General features: G+C 39.3%; 1 protein-coding gene across 5 annotated transcripts in view; it reads right to left on the bottom strand.

The window, feature by feature from the left end:
- Positions 1-23,099, bottom strand: part of RELN (reelin) — a 697,060-nt gene that overhangs the window by 40,488 nt on the left and 633,473 nt on the right. For all 5 annotated transcript variants that reach the window (XM_079932058.1, XM_079932060.1, XM_079932059.1 and 2 more), the window contains 4 exons: positions 22,234-22,381; positions 19,710-19,968; positions 18,599-18,848; positions 14,435-14,603 (listed from right to left, as the gene is read on the bottom strand). In XM_079932058.1, the coding sequence (XP_079788184.1) occupies positions 14,435-14,603; positions 18,599-18,848; positions 19,710-19,968; positions 22,234-22,381 (826 nt within the window). The remainder of the gene's footprint in view (positions 1-14,434; positions 14,604-18,598; positions 18,849-19,709; positions 19,969-22,233; positions 22,382-23,099) is intronic.

Genomic DNA, 23,099 nt, shown 5'->3' with positions numbered 1-23,099 from the left:
CCAAACAGAGATTCTCCCATTCTGGAGAATATATATTTGCTCATTTGCACAGCTTGGGGGAGTCTTGTTCATAAGGACAAATAAACTTATGTGTTTAGGGACACTAGATGGCAGTAAAATCCAAACAATGCCTGAGGCTCAAGTGAGCCTGAACATTCAAAGACCTTGGAGGAAATAATTAGCCAAAGCAACTCATTTTATGGATTCATGTACTTTTCTCATTAAGAGATATGCTAACCACTTGACTAAAAGATACCTGTTTTAGGCAGGACCAAAGACCAAATAACAGCAAGATGTAAAATTATCCAACTGAACACATTTATATTAAGTTTAGAAAATAGAAAAGAAACAACAGAACTCAAATCTTCACTCTGAAAATAAATCATTCAGTTTGATATCTGTTTGCTGAGCAGCTATGCACTCATTTCTCCATAACCTGTCTTGCTCGCCAGCTTCCATCTGTTCGTCTCAGCAGAGAAACGTCTACCTAATACCCTCCTGTCACTTGCTATTGCATTTAACTTCAATCCCAAGCTCCTCCTTGGCCCACAAGGCTCTGCCGGAGCTGAGCCCTCTCCTCTGGTCCCTCAGCCTCCCTTCTGGAGCCCGGCTCCTCCTCTCAGCTCCTGAAGCTCCTCCAACTCTTTCCTGCCTTCTGCTGACATGTTATTCCTTTCTGCCCGGTTAACCTCTGTGTGTCTTTCAGGTCTCAGAGGGAATGTCAGGTCTTCATAGAGAAATATTCTTTCAGATCCCTTTAAAAACTACATTTCTTCCATAGCAAATGGTTCTTTTCCTTTCACAGTATTTATCACAACTTTAGTCATATATTTATTTGCATATGTATTTTTTTTTTTTTTTTTTTTTTTTTGCGGTACGCGGGCCTCTCACTGTTGTGGCTTCTCCCGTTGCGGAGCACAGGCTCTGGACGCGCAGGCTCAGCAGCCATGGCTCACGGGCCAAGCCGCTCCGCGGCATGTGGGATCCTCCAGGACCAGGGCACGAACCCGTGTCCCCTGCATCGGCAGGCAGACTCTCAACCACTACGCCACCAGGGAAGCCCTGCATATGTATTTCTTAAATGTCTGTCTCTTCCTCAGAAAAGTTGTAAGGGAGGAGGGTTAATCTCTTTTTGTTTAACATTATACACTCAGTGTACAGCACCTAGCCCTTAGTAGGTGCTCTAAGGTGCAGTGAGCTGGTATTCTCAGAGTAAGTAATATGAAGACGCCCCCGCTGTGGTTGTGTAACTCAGTGCTCTGCTCATCAGTTAATTTTTAATGACTAAGTTTATTAATAGCTATGCCTGGTACATGCAGCAACATCTTATGAATAACATAGTGGAATATCGTATTTCCCATAGCACATCATTACTTGGATTATAATAACAAGTCAACACTTACATACTTATTCTGTCCTTTAGATTATATGTTGCTGAAGGGCAGGAAATATCTCTGTATTCCTTCAAGGAAAATTGTTTTATATCTTCAGTGTGCATAGATAGTGGGCAAGTAATAAGATTTCCTTGTTCCCCTAATATTTTATATATGCTCCATTACCTTTAAAATTTTTAAAAATTGAAGTATAGTTGATATACAATGTTTCACGTGTATAGCAAAGTGATTCAGTTTATATATATATATATATATATATATATATATATATATATATTGGGTTGGCAAAAAAATTTGTTTGGGCTTTTCTGTAACATCTTATATGTTCTTTTTCATATTCTTTCCCATTATAGTTTATTATAAGATATTGACTACAGTTTCCTGTGCTATACAGTAGGTACTTTTTTTTTTTTTTTGTGGTATGCGGGCCTCTCACTGTTGTGGCCTCTCCCATTGCGGAGCACAGGCTCAGGACGCGCAGGCCCAGCGGCCATGGCTCACAGGCCCAGCCGCTGCACGGCATGTGGGGTCTTCCTGGACCGGGGCACGAACCCGTGTCCCCTGCATCAGCAGGTGGACTCTCAACCACTGCGCCACCAGGGAAGCCCCAGTAGGTACTTTTAAAAATCTATTTTATATATAGTAGTGTGTATCTGTTACTCCCAAATTCCTAATTTATCTCTCCCCCCTTCCTTTCCCTTTTATAACCATAAATTTGTTTTCTATGTCTGTGAGTTTATTTCTGTTTTGTAAATAAGTTCATTTGTATCATTTTTTAAGATTCCACATATAAGTGATACCATATGATATTTGTCTTTCTCTTTCTGACATATTTCACTTAGTATGATAATCTTCTGGTCCATGCATGTTGCTGCAAATGGCATTATTTCATTCTTCTTTATGGCTGAGTAATATCCCATTGTGTGTGTGTGTATATATATATATATATATATATATATATATCTCACATCTTCTTCATCTATTCATGTGTCGATGAGCATTTAGGTTGCTTCCATGCCTTGGCTATTTTAACAGTGCTGCTATGAACATTAGGGTGCACGTATCTTTTTGAATTAGAGTTTTTGTCTTTTCCAGATATATGCCCAGGAGTAGGATTGCTGGATCATATGGTAGCTCTGTTTCTAGTTCTTTAAGGAAACTCCATACTGTTCTCCATAGTGGCTGCACCAATTTATATTCCAACCGACAATGTAGGAGGGTTCCCTTTTCTCCACATCCTCTCCAGCATTTACTATTTGTAGACTTTTTGATGATGGCCATTCTGACAAATCCATCACCTTTTATTAAAGCTCTTATCACGTTTTAATAAAAGTGCCTATTTATGCATAGTTGCCTCTGTTGGATTATTCTCCTTACTTACCATTTTACTGTTGGTGACTCCTATAGATGGGGCTTCATAAACCTTTACTGAAAGAATGTTTAATTGGCAGCAATAAAGGTGGCCAGAAAGAATCAAATAGGAGACGTCTTGAGAGTGGTCGGGCATGGGCTGGGGGTCAGTGGTGGAGACGGCAGTGATTTGATGACTGTTAAAGGTGGGGGAGATCTTCCTAGCAGTTGGGAGATGGCAGAGCTGCCTAGCATGAGGCGGCCCTACCCACGAGAAAGACAAGATCCAGCCCCACCCACCAGAACACAGACACCAGTCCCCCCCACCAGGAAGCATACACAAGACACTGAAGCAGCCTCACCCACTGGGGACAGACACCAAGAACAATGGGAACTATGAACCTGCAGCCTGTGAAAAGGAGACCCCAAACACAGTAAGTTAAACAAAATAAGAAGACAGAGAAACATGTAGCAGATGAAGGAGCAAGGTAAAAACCCACCAGACCAAATAAATGAAGAGGAAATAGGCAGTCTACCTGAAAAAGAATTCAGAGTAATGATAGTAAAGATGATCAAAAATCTTGGAAACAGAATGGAGAAAATACAAGAAACATTTAACAAGGACCTAGAAAAACTAAAGAGCAAACAAACAATGATGAACAACACAATAAATGAAATTAAAAATGAAATCACAGTAGCAGAATAACTGAGGCAGAAGAACGGATAAGTGACCTGGAAGATAAAATAGTGGAAATAACTACCACAGAGCAGAATAAAGAAAAAAGAATGAAAGGAATTGAGGACAGCCTCAGAGACCTCTGGGACAACACTAAATGCACAACATATTCAAATTATAGGGGTCCCAGAAGAAGAAGAGAAAAAGAAAGTGTCTGAGAAAATATTGAAGAGATTATAGTTGAAAACTTCCGTAACATGGGAATGGAAATAGTCAAGCAAGTCCAGGAAGCGTAGAGAGTCCCATACAGGAAAATCCAAGAAGAAACACGCCAAGACACATATTAATCAAACTATCAAAAATTAAATACAAAGAAAAAATATTAAAAGCAGCAAGGGAAAAGCAACAAATAACATATACGGGAATCTCCATAAGGTTAACAACTGATCTTTCAGCAGAAACTCTGCAAGCCAGAAAGGAGTGGCATGACATATTTAAAGTGATGAAAGGGAAAAACCTACAAACAAGATTAGCCTACCCAGCCAGGATCTCATTCAGATTTGATGCAGAAATTAAAACCTTTACAGACAAGCAAAAGTTAAGAGACTTCAGCACCGCCAAACCAGCTTTACAACAAATGCTAAAGGAACTTCTGTAAGCAGGAAACACAAGAGAAGGAAAAGACCTACAAAAACAAACCCAAAACAATTAAGAAAATGGTAACAGGAACATACATGTTGATAATTACCTTAAATGCAAATGGATTAAATGCTCCAACCAAAAGACACAGACTGGCTGAATGGATACAAAAACAAGACCTGGGGCTTCCCTGGTGGCACAGTGGTTGAGAATTTGCCTGCCGATGCAGGGACACGGGTTCGGGCCCCGGTCCGGGAAGATCCCGCATGCCGCGGAGCAACTAGGCCCGTGAGCCACAACTACTGAGCCTGCGCGTCTGGAGCCCGTGCTCCGCAACAAGAGAGGCTGCGATAGTGACAGGCCCGCGCACTGCGATGAAGAGTGGCCCCCACTTGCCACAACTAGAGAAAGCCCTCTCACAGAAACGAAGACCCAACACAGCAAAAGTAAATAAATTAATTAAAATATTCAGGGGACAAAAAACTTTAAGAAGTATAAGGCCAATAAATGTCTAAAAAAATAAAAAAAATAAAAATAAATAAATAAATGTAAGATTTATTAAAAAAAACAAAAAAAAACAAAAAAAACCAAGACCTGTATATATGCTGTCTACAGGAGACTCACTTAAGACCTAGGGACACATACAGACTGAAAGTGAGGGGATGGAAAACGATATTCCATGCAAAGGGAAATCAAAAGAAATCTGGAGTAGCAATTCTCATATCTGACAAAAGAGACTTAAAATAAAGACTATTACAAGAGACAAAGAAGGACACTACATAATGATCAAGGGATCAATCCAAGAAGATGATATAACAATTGTAAATATTTACGCACCCAACATAGGAGCACCTCAATACATAAGGCAAATGCTAACATCCATAAAAGGGGAAGTCGACAGTAACATAATCATAGTAGGGGACTTCAACACCCTACTTTCACCAATGGACAGATCATGAAAATACATAAGGAAACACAAGCTTTAAATGATACATTAAACAAGATGGACTTAATTGATATTTATAGGACATTCCATCCAAAAACAACAGAATAAACTTTCTTCTTAAGTGCTCATGGAACATTCTCCAGGATAGATCATATCTTGGGCCACAAATCAAGCCTTAGTAAATTTAAGAAAATTGAAATCGTATGAAGTATCTTTTCTGACCACAACACTATGAGAGTAGATATCAAATACAGTAAAAAAAAATTTTAAATACAAACACATGGAGGTAAACAATACGCTACTAAATAATTAAGAGATCACTGAAGAACTCAAAGAGGAAATCAAAAAATACCTAGAAACAAATGACAATGAAAACACGACGACCCAAAACCTATGGGATGCAGCAAAAAAAGTTCTAAGAGGGAAGTTTACAGCAATACAATCCTACCTCAAGAAACAAGAAAAATCTCAAGTAAACAACCTTACTTTACACCTAAAGCAATTAGAGAAACAAACAAAAAAACCCCAAAATCAGCAGAAGGAAAGAAAGCATAAGGATCAGATCAGAAATAAAAAGAAATGAAGGAAACAATAGCAAAGGTCAATAAAACTAAAAGCTGGTTCTTGAGAAGATAAACAAAATTGATAAAACTATAAGCCAGACTCATCAAGAAAAAAAGGGAGAAGACTCAAATCAACAGAAATAGAAATGACAAAGGAGAAGTAACAACTGATACTGCAGAAATACAAAGGATCATGAGAGATTACTACAAGCAACTATAGGCCAATAAAATGAACAACCTGGAAGAAATGGACAAATTCTTAGAAAAGCACAACCTTCCAAGACTGAACCAGGAAGAAATAGAAAATATGAACACACCAATCATAAGTAATGAAATTGAAACTGTGATTAAAAATCTTCCAACAAACAAAAGCCCAGGACCAGTTGGCTCTACAGGTGAATGTGATCAAATATTTAATGAAGAGCTAACACCTATCCTTCTCAAACTCTTCCAAAATATAGCAGAGGGAGGAACACTCCCAAGCTCATTGTACAAGGCCACCATCACCCTGATACCAACACCAGACAAAGATGTCACAAAAAAAGAAAACTACAGGCCAATATCACTGATGAACATAGATGTAAAAATCCTCAACAAAATACTAGCAAACAGAATCTAGCAGCACATTTAAAGGATCATACACCATGACAAGTGGGGTTTATCCCAGAAATGCAAGGATTCTTTAATATACAAATCAATCAGTGTGATAAACCATATAAACAAACTGAAGGATAAAAACCATATGATCATCTCAATAGATGCAGAAAAAGCTTTCAACAAAATTCAACACCCATTTATGATAAAAACTCTCCAGAATGTAGGCATAGAGGGAAACTACCTCAACACAATACAGGCCATATATGACAAACTCACAGCCAACATCATTCTCAATGGTGAAAAACTGAAACCATTTCCACTAAGATCAGGAACAAGACAAGGTTGCCCACTCTCACTGCTATTATTCAACATAGTTTTGGAAGTTTTAGTCACAGCAATGAAAGAAGAAAAAGAAATAAAAGGAATACACCATTGTAAAGCAATTACACTCCAATAAAGATGTTAAAAAATAAAAAAACAAACAAAAAAACATGGTCCACACCACCCCCCCAAAAAAAGGAATACAAATCAGAAAAGAAGAAGTAAAACTGTCACTGTTTACAGATGACATGATACTATACATAGAAATCCTAAAGATGCTACCAGAAAACTACTAGAGCTAATCAATGAATTTGGTAAAGTAGCAGGATACAAAATTAATGCACAGAAATCTCTTGCATTCCTATACACTAATGATGAAAAATCTGAAAGAGAAATTAAGGAAACACTCCCATTTACCACTGCAACAAATAGAATAAAATACCTAGGAATAAACCTACCAAAGGAGACAAAAGACCTCTAGGCAGAAAACTGTAAGACAGTGATGAAAGAAATTAAAGACGATACAAACAGATGGAGAGATATACCATGTTCTTGGATAGGAAGAATCAACATTGTGAAAATGAGTATACTACCCAAAACAATCTACAGATTCAATGCAATCCCTATCAAACAGCAATGGCATTTTTCACAGAACTACAACAAAAAAAATTCACAATTTGTATGGAAACACAAAAGACCCCAAATAGCCAAAGCGATCTTGAGAAAGAAAAGTGGAGCTGGAGGAATCAGGCTGAGTTCAGGCTATACTACAAAGCTACAGTACTCAAGACAGTATGGTACTGGCACAAAAACAGAAATATAGGATAAAACAAAAACAAAAACAGGATAAAAAGCCGAGAGATAAACCCATGCACATATGGTCACCTTATTTTTGATAAAGGAGGCAAGAATATACAATGGAGAAAAGACAGCTTCTTCAATAAGTGGTGCTGGGAAAACTGGACAGCTACATGTGAAAGAATGAAATTAGAACACTCCCTAACACCATACACAAAAATAAACTCAAAATGAATTAAAGACCTAAATGTAAGGCCAGACACTATAAAACTCTTAGAGGAAAACATAGGCAGAACACTCAATGATATAAATCACAGCAAGATTCTTTTTGACCCACCTCCTTGAGAAATGGAAATAAAGACAAAAATAAATTAATGGGACCTAATGAAACTTAAAAGCTTTTGCACAGAAAAGGAAACCATAAACAAGATGAAAAGACAACCCTCATAATGGGAGAGAATATTTGCAAATGAAGCAACTGACGAAGGATTAATCTCCAAAATATACAAGCAGCTCATGCAGCTCAATATCAAAAAAACAAGTAACCCAATCAAAAATGGGCAGAAGACCTAAATAGACATTTCTCCAAAGAAAATATACAGATTACCAACAAACACATTAAAGGATGCTCAACATCATTAATCATTAGAGAAATGCAAATCAAAACTACAGTGAGGTATCACCTCACACCAGTCAAAATGGCCATCACCAAAAAAATCTACAAACAATAAATGCTGGAGAGGGTGTGGAGAAAAGGGAACCCTCTTGTACTGTTGATGGGAATGTAAATTGATACAGCCACTATGGAGAACAGTATGGAAGTTCGTTAAAAAATTAAAAATAGAACTACCATATGACCCAGCAATCCCACTACTGGGCATATACCCTGAGAACACCATAATTCAAAAAGAGACATGTACCACAATGTTCATTGCAGCTCTATTTACAATAGCCAGGACATGGAAGCAGCCTAAGTGTCCATCGACAGATGAATGGATAAAGAAGATGTGGCACATACATACAATGGAATGTTAGCCATAAAGAGAAACGAAATTGAGTTATTTGTAATGAGGTGGATGGACCTAGAATCTGTCAAACAGAGTGAAGTAAGCCAGAAAGAGGAAAACAAATACCGTATGCTAACACATATATACGGAATAAAAAAAAAAAAAAAAACCTAGGGACAGGACAGGTATAAAGACACAGATGTAGAGAATGGACTTGAGGATATGGGGAGGGGGAAGGGTAAGCTGGGACAAAGTGAGAGAGTGGCATGGACATATATACACTACCAAATGTAAAACAGATAGCTAGTGGGATGTAGCTGCATAGCACAGGGAGATCAGCTCGGTGCTTTGGGACCATCTCGTAGAGGTGTGGGATAGGGAGGGTGGGAGGGAGACGCAAGAGGGAGGGTATATGGAGATATATGTATATGTATAGCTGATTCACTTTGTTATACAGCAGAAGCTAACACAACATTGTAAAGCAATTATACTCCAATAAAGATGTTAAAAAAAGAAGACAACATTATACAACATAGAAGCTGGTGATTCAGTGTGAATTTTCTGTCATTCATCAGCATTTTAACTTTGGAATGTGTTTTTCTTTCTCTCCTTTTGTTAATTAAATAAATGGCTAAAAGAAAAAAGAACTTGTAATTCCCTTGACTATTTCTCCATGATTAACCCAATAAATATTATGTTTAGTTATTTGGTTTTCTTAGAATAAGACCTTTTCTTTGCAGTTACAGTAGTTGGGAATATCATTGAAATATCTCCTCCTACTCTAAATTTGTTTACCTGCCAAAAGGTACAGACTCCTCCAACCCCATTCCATCACTCCAGTCCTTCCACAATCTTTTTGCCCCTTCTTGAGCTTATCACCATTCCTTTAAACTTCCTGCACACATGGAATAGCTTCTGTGCTGTGGCTAAAACCACCTGGCTTCCAAAGTGTAGTAGTTAATCTTTAAAGCCAGTGGTATCGGCCAGGTCATTAGGGCCAGTAGAAGAGAATGGATCATTTTCAAACTGTGACTTTAAATAGCCAAGTCACACCTGAGCCTTCCAGTGGCAGCTCCCACACCCCACCTTTCTTGGTGGATTTGGGTTACCTGCCCTTCCACTGACTCACTCTGGTTCTCAGGTGACATTTCAAGAACGATGCCACTTGAGTCACCTTTATTTTTAGGTCTGGGGTTAGTAAAGGAGGAGAAGGAGGCATATTCAGAGTAGGGGCTATGAAATTGATTTTGGCATCTTCCTATTTTTTTCAGCCTTTCTCAAGAATGCCTGGCATCCTCCCTTTCTATTTCTTCTTGGACCGTATCTCTTAGGCAAGCAATAAAGATGTAGTACTAATACAGTGGTTAAGCCCATGGGCTCTGGCACCAGACAAGCTGTATTTATTTCCAGTATCTCACTGAAACTGTTCTTTTGAAGGTGTTTGACTATCTCCTTATTGAAAACTCTAGTAAATTTATTGTGAAACTGTCTTCTTCTTGACTCTATGTAGCATTTGTCACTGATTTGATCTATCCCTGCTTGATATTCTAGTTTCACTTGGCTTTTGGATACCACTTTATTCTGATTCTCCTTCCTCCTTGACTGCATCCTCCTGGTTCCTCTAATAGCTATTTCCACTCATTCTGCTATTAAATTTAGGGATCCTTTCTTTTTAAATGCTCTCCTCTGGAGAGCTGCTGCAGTTTTATAGCATTGCCTATGACCTCTATGTTCACGCCTTCAAGGTTTATTATCTTCCCCTGGGCTCCAGTCTTCATAGCTCTGTCAAAAGGATATTTCCATCACATTTAATTCAGCATCTTTTGATTAAATCTGCTGCACTGTCCCTCCTGGAATCAGCTTCAGCTCACTCCTCTCTTCTTCTCACCACTTTCTCAGGCTTCAAACTTTAAAGTCATCTTTTGATGTGTGCAAGGGAGAAGAAGTTAGTGACTGAGTTTTATCAATTCTTTCTCTGAAATGTCCTATAATATCTACTTCATCCCCCTCATGTTAGCTGTACCCCAGATCCTTGTTACTATGTACAGTCATTATCACAATACCTTTGTCTTTCTCCTACTTGAGTCTCTCTTTTCTCCCAATTTTTTTTTCTTGGAAGAATTAGTCTCAGCTCAAAACTCACCACAGTTCATTTTCCCTACAAGTCTAAACCCCTTTGCCTTGCTTCAATGCTTACTATAAATTACCCCAACTCTGCTAACAAACAACTTCCCATAACTTACAGATACGAGCTCCCTCTTAAATCAGCAACCTCTGTGCTTCTCCCAGACTCACGTGCCCTGTTCACGTTGTTCCCCTAATTTAGGATGTTCTTTTCCTTACCCACCTAAGTCCTAGCCATCCTTTGAGGCCAGGGTCCATCTTTTCTCAAATCCCTAACTCTGGCATTCAACACTGTCTCCCATCTCTCAATACCTACAGCATTTCCAGCCCATTCCTCAGTGAAGCTCTAAATTTTACTCAGCATGTATTATTTTTAAGTTGTTTATTTTCCCATAATCAGATTGTAACCTCCTCCAGGGCAGAAACTTAAGATAGCGTCCTACCATTACTATGGGCTCACTCTTGTTAAGTTAACTGAGGACGACTTCTTAGTCTGACTGAAGTCTGGTACTACACTTGAGCTATGGTTAACAAATGTGATTATGTAGTTAACTCATAAAAGTAAAAACGACTTACCATTTAGTAAATGTTTACAATGTCCCAAACACTTCCAGGCACATTGATTAGCTTTTTATATGGTAAAAAATATCTTCATTTTTCAGATAAGGAAACTTAAGCTTAGGGACGTGAAATGACTTGCTTAGAAGCTCACAGGGCTGAAAAGTGGGAGCCCTCCACTAAACTGCAATACTTTCTGGTCTTTTTCTTTTCTTTCTTTCTTTCACGAAGATCTAACTTCACCAGTGTAAATGGGGAGGATTAGAGACTATGGTTCTATCTACCCCAATTTATTTAGGTTTCAACAGAGCAATGTCTGGAGCACAGTGTGATATATCTTGTGTTTAGTCTCACTGTTGCTTTCCTGATGAAAAGCAACAGCATCCGTTCAGTTTTGCAACTCAGAGACCAGGGAGTCATCTTCAACATTGCCCCTTCCTTCACTGTCCCACATGCCTTTCATCACTAAGCTCAATTTTATTGCCTCCATTTCTCTTGAACTTCTTCACTTCTCTTCATGTCTGCCACATCTTAGTCTAAGCTACCAGCAGTCACTGTCTCTTTAAGGGCCTCCTTACATCTACTCTTATCCTCCCCAATTTGTTCTCCAGTTAGAATAAGCTTTCTGAATGCAAATCTGATCATGTCTCCCCATCCCCAAGCATTTTAGCAGGCTTCCAGCATCCATATAACAAACCCCTAAATCTTTTTTTTAAATTAATTAATTGATTTTTGCCTGTGTTGTATCTTTGTTGCTGCACATGGGCTTTCTCTAGTTGTGGCGAGCGGGGTCTACTCTTCGTTGTGGTGCGCGGGCTTCTCATTGCAGTGGCTTCTCTTGCTGCAGAGCACGGGCTTTAGGTGCGCGGGCTTCCTTTGTTTGTGCCTCATGGGCTCTAGAGAGCAGGCTCAGTAGTTGTGGCACACAGGCTTAGCTGCTCCACGGCATGTGGGATCTTCCTGGGCTCGAAACTATGTCCCCTGCATTGGCAGGTGGATTCTTAACCACTGCACCACCAGGGAAGTCCAACAAACCCCTAAATCTTTAGTATGACCGACTCTCCATGGTCTGACACCATCTTACACCTCACTTCACTTTCTCTCTTGGTGTCTGATCCATTCTATCAGCATCTCAAATATGCCTGTTTCCTCCTACTACAGGGTGTTATCTTTACCTGGAACACCCTTCCCCTTCCCCTTCTCCTAGTTAACTTGTATCCTTCCTTCACATCACACTACAATTATTTTCTCAAGAAAGTGTTCCTTGACCTTCTTGACCAAGACAAATCTCTCTATGATGTATAATCTCTTAGCACCATGCAAGTATCCTCCATCAGTTATCAGAGTTGAATTTCATATTTACTTCTCTGATTACTAGTGATTTCTGGTTAAAACATCTTTCTCGCACTAGACTAAAAGTTCCTTGAGGCGGGGCTAAGTTCAGCCTCTCACACGGACCTAGGTAATAATGAAATACTTAAAAAATACTTGTTTAATGAACGGTTTAATGCATGAATAATCACTACTGATGACTACTAGTCATTTCAGTTTGGTTAATGGTTTGATGTCAATTTGTGGACACCCAACCTCGGTTGACTGTTTCCACCACTGTGCCAACAATACTGAGAGCCTAGCTCTGTGGTCACATGATAAGTGAGCGGACAAACTACAATTGGCACATTGTCACAGTCACTCCTAATTCCTACTTAGCTCATAGCTTTAAGTTGTCAGCATCATGTTTGTTTATAGTGAAGAACTACAAACTAAAATCCTCAATTCTGTCCTGGCAGATGACATAAACACTGATGTCCCAGTATTTTGCAGATGTTGAGGCAGTAAGTTCAACTCAGAATAAGGAAGCACCGCACTTAAAAAGCAACTGGATGAAAGAGCAGATATAGTATAGATTAGCTATCTTGAGTTTGAGGCAAAGTGCTCTGAGTCTGGCACATTGTTCTAATGATCTTTGGCCCATGGCAAAGCACAGTTAGAAGGGGGTCTGGCTTGGGTTCCAGCCATGCTCGTTTCTTTCTGAATTACCCAAAGGGCCTTGTTATAAAGCAGTGTTGCCTTTAAGACCATTGTACAACATGAACTTTCAGGGTAATATAATAAACAAACTGCATATTTTCAATATGATTACAAGATGAAATGCATGCTCATCAGATTTTTAAAATATCATTTGAAAGGGTCAAAATTTTTATGGGTATGTGTAAGAGACAAAAGATAGATTAAAAGATGAGGATTAATTATTTTTCTTGAGTAAAAGACTCAAGGGCATAATAACGAGCTGGAGTATATCTTAGAATGTCGTTTGTTTGCAAAATGTTACCATGTTGCTGGGTAATAATTCACAGAATTCATAATGACTTAAAAGACTACCACCTTAATAGAGTTTTTTTTTTCTATTTTACTTATTAAGATCACCTTAATAATTCATGCATGGCAATACCTTTAACGAGCAACAAAATCTCACGTATCTCATTTAAACTTGGCAACTCTGCTAACAGTTGATATAGTCTTGCACCCCTGAGCCAGCAATTGTACAGGAGCCCTAGGCTGTTAGTAAGTGAACCCATCCCATTTATGATAATCCCAGGAAAAGTTAAGTCCTAGATGAACGGCTGAATTTTACGATCATTTGCTAGGAAGATTTATTCATTCTTCATTTGTGGGGAGGTGAGAGAACAATAATGAGCCCAAACTATAACTCCTGTTCCACAGACTGCATTGGTGGCTTTGCTTCTTTCTTAACGGCAGCAACTGATTACCATTTTCTACTTAGATGGTGAAAAGAGAGAGAGGCATGTAACACTATCCCACTAGGCAAGGTGAGTTCTCTGCTTTACTCAAGCAGGAGCGCAAATACAGAGATAGTTTAGACTTAACTTCTCTACCAGCATCTACCAGGCAGTTTTATTAAGACACTGTCATTTCTCAAAGACACAACGAAGGAGCATTTACAATTGTTTTTCACATAAAAGTACATTCCAGGTGATAATTCTCAAGATACTGTTCAAAATAAAATTTCAAAAGCAGACAGTAATTTTAATACACATTTTTATGCTACATCCGTTTATATGATACCACTCACTGCTATATTTACAATAGTCTGACTGACAGAAAATAGACTCCATTTAAATCCATTAAGACTTGTTCTTGGCCTAGTGACTTAAGTTGGAGAAGCTCACTGAGCTGGCCACTATTTCCTTTCATATGCCATTTAAAAAAATATTAGAGTTAAAAGTCAGAAAAGGCCTGGATTTAGGGAAAACACAGGACAATGTCACCACAAAAACTGGTTTCTTTTTTACGTATTAAGGTCGCTTTAATAATTCATGCATAGCAATACCATCAACAAGTAACAAAATCTCATGTAACTAATTTAAACTTACTGTGCTGAAATTGGACATGCCAAATTATATCACATTCGGGTTCACTACATGCAGAAACATCCATACCTGGTGTACGGTGGGAGAGGCAGAGTAATTCTGGTCCATTTGTTGAAAGTATCTGACACCAGAATCCGCTGCAGGTGATAGCGATTGCATTCAACATTGGTAGGCAGACAGTCCCTTACCAGTGGGTGCCATGACAATCCAAGGTCTACTGAGTATTCCAACTCAATAGCTGAAACAGGAAGCATTATTCTGGTTAGAAATACATACCTGCAGATCCAGGAACCATAATTACTTATGTTTTCATATGTTTTAATTTCAATCAAATATCATTTGATTTTCCCCAAATGTATTTCCTGGTGTTATTTTTTCCTCTGTATACTACTAGTGATTATTTTTAACTTTCCATATTAAAATAATTTTTCTGTTAAGGGGATATGATCAAGTGAAACATAAAGTAAATTTTCCTGAATCACTTCTTTAAGTGCGAAATTTTCAGAACAATTCTAACAAATCAATTGCTTCACATGCAGTTAAAGCAATAATAATAATAGTTATAATTTATATATATTTATTATTTAATTTAATAGTTATAGGATATATATTGTATAAATACATTATATAAATTAGATATAATTTATGTATTATAATAACTATATTTTGTCTGTTTATTTAAAGGTTAACATACAAATACAGAACATAATAACCATATGTTATAATGACTACTTTTTAAATAGTTAAAAATATTGAGCAGCCTTCCCAAAATTTAAGCATTCTATAGGGATCCTGACCAACTTATGCCAAACTTTCTCTGGTATAGGTGAAACTCCTAAGAAAATGACAAATCGGGCTTCCCTGGTGGCGCAGTGGTTGAGAGTCCGCCTGCCAATGCAGGGGACACGGGTTTGTGCCCCGGTCCGGGAAGATCCCACATCCCACATGCTGTGGAGCGGCTGGGCCCGTGAGCCATGGCCACTGAGCCTGTGCATCCGGAGCCTGTGCTCCGCAACGGAAGAGGCCACAACAGCGAGAGGCCCGTGTACCGCAAAAAAAAAAAAAAAAAGAAAAAAAAAAAGAAATTGGCAAATCTCTTTTGCTTATATACCCTGCTTTGCTGTGTTATGGAATATACTGGGAAATCAGAGAAGCATAAAGAGGGAGCTGAAGGCCATGTAGTTCGTGCCAAAGCAGGAAGTCAGGCTGTGGGTCTTATGGAAAGAGATTTCTTTCTTTCCTTTCTCTTCTTCCAAAACATTCAACCTATACGCTTTGTTTTATATTTCTCTCTCTGGTCCCTTCTTAAGACTTTATAAACTACTTCAGCCCATACCTCCCTACTGAAATTTCCTAAGACCATGATTCTCAGTCTTGGCTGCACACTGAAATCGCCTGGGTACCTTTAGAAACTACTGATGCCAAAGTCCCACCTGCAGAGATTGGGATTTCACTCTTGTGGGGCAGGCCAAGGTGCTGGGAGCTTTTAAGTTTCCCAGGGGATTCTCCCATGCAGCCAGCGTGGGACCACTCACTGGTCCTGGTGGCCTAAGTTTCCTGGTGGCCTTTTCTAGTTAAATACAATGGCCTGTCTCAGTCTTCATTGTTCTTGCCCTCCCTACAGCCTTGCACATTATTGATGACTCCCTGGTTCTTGAAACTTTCCTTTCGTTTGGAGGACATTATTCTGAATCTCCTCTCTTATTTCCCTCTGACTTCTGTGCTAACTAGCCCAGCTATGGGCATCTTTCCGGACTCCATTTCTGGCCTTCTATTCTACACCTATCTTCCTTGGGCTTCAACTGTTATCTCTGTGCCCAAATCTCCCAATTTTACGTCTCAAAATTGATTTTATTCATTCAGCAAATGTTTATTCAGCCTGGCATTGTCCTGGATGCTGGCATACCGTGATGCACAGTATAGACAAAGTTCCTGCTTTCTACACTGCAAGCCCTCCGCACTAAAGGATACCACCACTTAAAACTGTTTTCACCAAACTAGAGAAAGACTCATCATTGTCCCTCATAAATAAACATCTCTTCTTAACTACCAAATGGTATCAGTGACAATGATTTTGCACTAGTTTTCTGGGTTCAGAATTTAGAAATTATTTTAGAAATTTTACTCCTTTCTTCTTTACCCTCTATGTTCAACATGTCACCTGGTTTTGAGGTTTGCTGCTTCTTTCCTTTTGGTTTGCAGTGTCTCATACTAGTTTTATCCATGCCCTTTCTCTTCATGCCACGTAATTCAGGTTTTCATCACTTCCTACAGAGACAACCACTGACACTTTTTTGTTGGGATTCTTCTCTACCCACCTTCATTGGCTCCTGGGCTAATCTCCCTAAAACCCACCATGCCACTCCCCTGCACTTGTGCCCTCTTTTTTTTTTTTTTTTTTTTTGCGGTACGCGGGCCTCTCACTGTTGTGGCCTCTCCTGTTGCGGAGCACAGGCTCCGGACATGCAGGCTCAGCAGCCATGGCTCACGGGCCCAGCCGCTCCGCGGCATGTGGGATCTTCCCGGACCGGGGCACGAACCCGTGTCCCCTGCATCGGCAGGCGGACTCTCAACCACTGCGCCACCAGGGAAACCCTGTGCCCTCTTATTCATGACCTTGTCAAGCACAAATTCCTGTGCCTGCCTTTTAATGCCCTTCTTAATTTGCTGCCAACTCTTCTTGGCCACTTTCCTCTTTCATTTTTTTATTCAGTTCCATCTTTTCAAGAGGTTTACCCAGCCTACAGAAGAAAGCACATGTGACTGGGCTTATGAAGGCAGAGTTTCAGTCCTGGTTCTGCTGCATGCTGAACATGTCATAACTCACCTCCCTGGTCTCTAGCTGACTTCCTATGCTAATGAGGGAGTGGGTGTCTAGGACCCTGAAGTCCCTATCTATTTTCAAAATTAGCACTCTACTCTCCTCCGGTAGATGCAAATATTATCTGTTCAGGCTGGTCTGCTCATGGTTTACCCATGGACCAGGAGAATCCCTGCTTTATGCTGCCAGCCAGCCTGGGGTGTCCTCTCTTCCCCATTCACCCTTCAGATTCACTCCAACCATCAATGCCCACTTGAGATTTAGCTTCTTTGTGAAATCTTCCCAAACTTCTTGGACTGGCCATCCATTGGTTATCTCTTCCTCGGCTGAACTCTCATTACATTTTGCATTAGTACCACTCCATACAGCACTGGATTTAGTCATTTATTGGACTCACTTTCTGAAGTATCCCCTCAACTAGACTGTACCTAGTGAAGACAGCCTGTGTATCTTATACTTTTCCAAGTTCCACCTTTACTGACTAGTTTAGTGTTGACTGATTGAGTCTGAAGTAGAAAGAGTTCTTCTGGGCTTCCTTCTTAGATCTGTCCATTAAATTCAAACTAATGGAAATATGAAAAATCTGGATTTTGCAGGACCTTGGAAGTAACCAAGTTCTCCAGATTTTGGACCGCAAGAATCTAAAACATTCTAGTGTGAACATTCTAGTTTGGATCTCTTGGAAGAATAGTGATACAGGGTGATGCAAGACCAGAAGGTCCCCAGAATCCTGACAGATCTGCAAATTCCAGTGAAGGGTCCAAGTATGCAGAGATGTCAGTTTTTAAAGCTCCTAAGATAGGCTCGTGTGTGTGTGTGTGTGTGTGTGTGTGTGTGCGTGCGCGTGCACGCGTAAGGTATGCATAACCTAGAAGATGCAAACTGGTCACAATCACGGTGGTTTAGAATATGCTATGACCCACGGTGGCAGAAAGTATCAGACAAAATAGGAACAACAAAATTTCATGATTCCTGGGAGATGGAAAGGAGACAATAACTGGACTAATCTAAAGCCCTATGAATTAAAACCCATGTGAATACAAATGTATGTGTAAATCCTATTGCTTATTCTGACATTCTCTATATGACGAGAACCCTTTATTCTGTAAATATGATCCTTAAAAAATCTGGATTTATAAACGGAGATAAATTGGGGGCTATTGTTTATAAAAAAAAGAAGTCTTCATGGACATATGCTTAAAAATAAGCTCACATTCTGAGGTTTTAAAAAATAAACGTCTAAAACTCAATTTACACACAGCATTTTCAAGAATGCAGTTAGGTTCTGACCGAAAGCACACTTGTGTTTTACTTACAGACTTCTTGGAGGTGTAGTATAGTCCTTTGACAGAGGCAGCCTTGGATGCCCATTTACACTTCTCTGTCCCTCTACCTGGAAAGGGAATACTTACCATAACAAGAGTCTGTGACCGAGCAGGAGGCAGCAAAATCTATCTGTAGGAATGAATCCTCATTCACAGCAATGTCTGTGGTGACCACATAACGGGTGCTGGCCTTTTCGATGAAGACTAGGGCATCACCAGTAGAGCCACACACAGGCATCTTGGTGCCTCCGGGGTGAAGCAGCCATTTCCTACTGTCCAGAGTTGTGAAATCATCCTCCAAGACTGTATTACCAGAAATATTTCCTCCAATAAGAATCTGAAATATATTTTTTAAAACACAACTTTTCAGTTTGGTTTCGAGATAGGAGAAAGTTCGTTTCTTTTTGTTTGTTTGTTTTTATCTGTCAGATCGCTCAAAACTGGCGTTATACAGCAAGCTTAATGTTAGAGGGCCTTTCAGCATGTTCCTGTTTCTGTGGTCTGCTTGCCCCCCTGGCAAAAAGCTACAGAAACAAATCAAAAGACTGACAAAACCATTCACAGCCTTCATGGGCCAAATTGTGCCTTTGGAAACTACACGTACCCAAACTGGGAACGCAATGTTTGGCTTACATTATTTTCCATGTAAAATTTCTATTTAAGGACAGTAGTACCCTAAGGCATTTCAGTTCCAATTCTTTGCATGGATTCTACCGTCTGTTAACAGGTTCTTTGAGTTCTTTTTGATATGCGTATTATTATGTATGAAGATCCTTTAGAACTGTCGTCCATAAGGATGTTAGGGAGATTTATTTATTTTTTCTTTAAAGGCTAGGAAGAGGATTGGGCAACTACTGCATGTGGCACCAATGCTAATTTGCACATTTTCCTTTTCAGAGAATTATAGCCTTGTATCACGCTTGATAAGGTCCCTCTATCCATATGGCAGAATCCTCTTATGAGCAGAACCTGGGCCTTCTGTTGCGTCGTTTGTTTTTATAGGCTCAGGCAGTTGAAGGAATAGAGAAATGAAAGGAACCTAAATGCCACATCTAATCTAGCCGTGTGCCCTTGGGTAAGTCACCCAACTGTGGGTACTGGGCTTCCTCTACTGAGCGAGGGGTTGGACTAACTGCTTTCTAAAGCCATATTTAGCTCAAGTGACAACATTGTAACAGTTAATCCTGAAGGGACTGACCTGGTCGATTACCCAGGGACTGTAGAAGTGCCCATTTTCAGATGGTTGCCACCAGCGGAGACGTGTAGAAGCAGAACGGGCTTTCAAAGGTATCTCCAGGGCTATGTACCTGCCCACGTTGCTGGAGTTGCTGAAAAGGAACTCTTGAAGGAGACTCCACGAGAGGCCACCATTGAGAGAATATTGTAGAAGTACAGGTTGGCTCCTGGGGTCTGGAACACCTTTACCACATCCCAGTCTCATGAAGAACTGCACAAATCTGATACGAGTAAAATCTACTGTAGACTTTTACTTGAGTGAAAATTCACACCATTAACAAAAGACAAGTGCACAGGATAATAGGGGGAATGTATAGCTTTAACGAATACCATGATTTAACGAACGTCTGAAGCAATTGTTTCAAAGCCTGACTTCCCTTTTTAATGTGAAAGGGAGTTAATACAATGTGAAGTCTGAAAAAGGGTATTCTGTATCCATATTTATATTTGGCACTCCTCCAGAGGGGAGAGTCTGAGGGAAGTGAGCATTCACTGCACCCTCTGGCTATTCTATAAGAAGATGGGAGGGGTCCAAAGGCTGTCCAAGTTTGGGAGTGTCTATTGCTATCTATTCAAGATAAATTCGTATCCTTGTCTTTAGTACCTGAAACTGGAAGAAAGTAATCAATGTAGTTTATGCCGTTTATTGGCAAAATCATCCATTCCCTGGTTCTACCAGTAGTTTTCCAGACCTCATATTGTTGGTTTTGTGAGACACATTTAAATTCACCAGTTGTAGCACCTCCCTGTGAGAGGCCAGGCATCTTTTGCAAGAGGTGTGTCAAACCTGAGCCTCTTTTCTGTCTTTTGCGCCAGGGGCAGGAGAGCATGACTGTGGGGTGGTGGTGGTGGTGGGCTGTGCCAGGCTCTGACTGTTGCTGGGTCTGGGATGGGTGATACTGGCCATCGAGAACTGTGGCAGTCAGCCAGTGGCAATCTTCCCAGCTGGCAGGGAGGTGGACAGAGTGGCAGCAACCAGCTGGGGTGCCAATGAAAACCAGCTCACATGTTATCTTTGGCAGGCGAGCTGCTGGTGCCTGGTCTGGCCGCTGTGCTAGCTGGTAACGCAGAATGAATTTCACATGCAACCCAACACACGTACCCAATTATGGATGCGTGTCAAACATATGAAATATATTGGGGCTTACGATAAAAGTTAGCAGTTCCATATATAAAATCATGCACTCTTCATGGGTTCCTCCCCTCCCCCATCTCCACTAACTGGGCATTCATTTACCTCATAACCCTGAGAAAATTGGGATTTTATATGGAGGTCAATATATGCAAATCTTATACAGCATGCTACTGAGATGAGATAAATAATGGAGCTTTTAACATTGGATTAATGACAAAAATACATGGTTAGTGCCTTGTGAAGTTTATATCTATAAAAACAATAATCATTTACAGAGAAACACTTTTAGCACATTGTCTACTTGTATTGGGAAAATGTTTACATTAATTTATAGATAAACCATGTTAGAATTATTTGGAAAAATCTAATAATTTCTAAATTAGAGAACTCAGCTGCCAATGATAAATCTTAAATAAAGAGAAACAAACTACGTGCATTAAAATAGGATGGAGATAAATAAAATCTTGCTTTCTATAACTGTAAAATTATTATCTCATAGATAAGAGTTGTATTTTCTATGAAGCATGATCAAATTTATAATTCAATAAATAAAAGATTTAGGAGGAAGAAGAGGATAAATATGTTACAGTGTATGTTAAGATACTCTGAAATGTTTCAAAAGATGAAACATGATTTCTTTGTTCACTGGCAAAAATAGGTCAGGGTTCCATTTTATACATGTTAAACTGTATTTTCTATTTTACTGGCTAAGTTTTTGGCTCATCAAATGATCAAGGGATACACATCTTGACAGGACATAATCCTCTGAGCCAGTTTAAAATGTTTGTTTCTGAGTGACTGTGCTCAATTTAGAAAATGAGTGCTTTGAATGTATGAGCAAATCATTGGAAAGAAATGCTTATAAACAATAAGGCTACACTTTAGATGTTCTTAAATTGCTAATGGATATAAAATTAACTGTGAATAATTTGTGCATGTATTATATTTCAATTAAGCTTTCTCCTAAGAATGGTAAAGAAATTCTACATAGTCCAAGTGCTAATGAAATGTATTCTGTAGAAGGTGGATAAAGAAGATGTAACATTACTTTCTTGAAGTTAAAGTGAGTTAAACGTTGTCATTTCCTGGTCATCCACCATGTAGAAGACCAGGTATAAACCTCTGTCCGTTTAGCTGTGTTTCATTTCTGATCCAGTTATTGTTCAAATCTCTCTCAGTTTTAGAATGGAAATTATATAAATTGTGTCTTAATGGAGTCTTTGACAAGAGAGAAGCTCAGCATTTACAATGGAAGGCCTTGTCCTTGAGATCTCTGTTTCTTTCTGATTTGATTATGTTCTGCTACTTTATATTACAAGGTGGCTCTTCAACAGCATTTAAAAATGATTACCTAGCATGTGATAAATCCAGATCTCGTGTCATCAACATGCGTAAGCCATCTTCATTGAAAAAGAGGTTGTTTCCACTGGAAAGGATTCCACACTTCCGAGATGGCTTTCCACCACTCATTAATAAGAATCTATCAGATTCTAGCTGACCTGAAAAAAGTGGAAAATGTGGTTTACCTATGACCCCAAATACAGTCATATTATTTTTTAAAGGAATTTAGTAAGTGCTTTGTGCAGTTTTAAAATATGAAGTCATGAATATTGAAGTCATATATTTTGGGGATAAGAAGTCTCTTCAACATTTTAGCTTGCCTGAACTGTTTAACGTTGGCTGTATGATTTAAGGGTCCACATGACAGAAGGAGGAGGCCTTTTCCTGAGTATCTACGGTCCAGCCAAATTGTTCCCTCCTTCTGCTCCTCTGCACTGCAAAACAAGACACTGGCTAGTCAGAGTGGTTCAGCCCAAAATTTAAAAAGGGTAATGAGACCTTTCCACTGGTCTCTTTACTGTGTCCTTGCTACTGAGAGGACAGTATCAGGCCAGTGTTATATAATATTTTAAAAAACACAAATTTAATGGGAGAAATTTCAGTATAATTTAATATTTCCTATTAAATAATGTCTTTCAAAACCACCTTGCCAATCTCTTTAGATATTCACCTTCGATCTAATTTACTTTTTTGATTGTGGTAAAATGCATATGACATAAATTTTGCCATTTTTACTGTTTTAAAGTTAATGATTCAATGGCTTTCAATACATTCACAATGTTGTAAAACCACGTTGTGTTGTGCTAACTGGCTCCAAGAATTTTTTCATCACCATAAAGAAAACCTTGTACCCATTAAGCAGTTACTGCCCATTTC

Source organism: Stenella coeruleoalba, assembly GCF_951394435.1.
Source record: "Stenella coeruleoalba genome assembly, chromosome: 9".
NCBI classification, from domain to species: Eukaryota; Metazoa; Chordata; class Mammalia; order Artiodactyla; family Delphinidae; genus Stenella; species Stenella coeruleoalba.
This window is presented reverse-complemented; position numbering and strand designations above follow the sequence as displayed.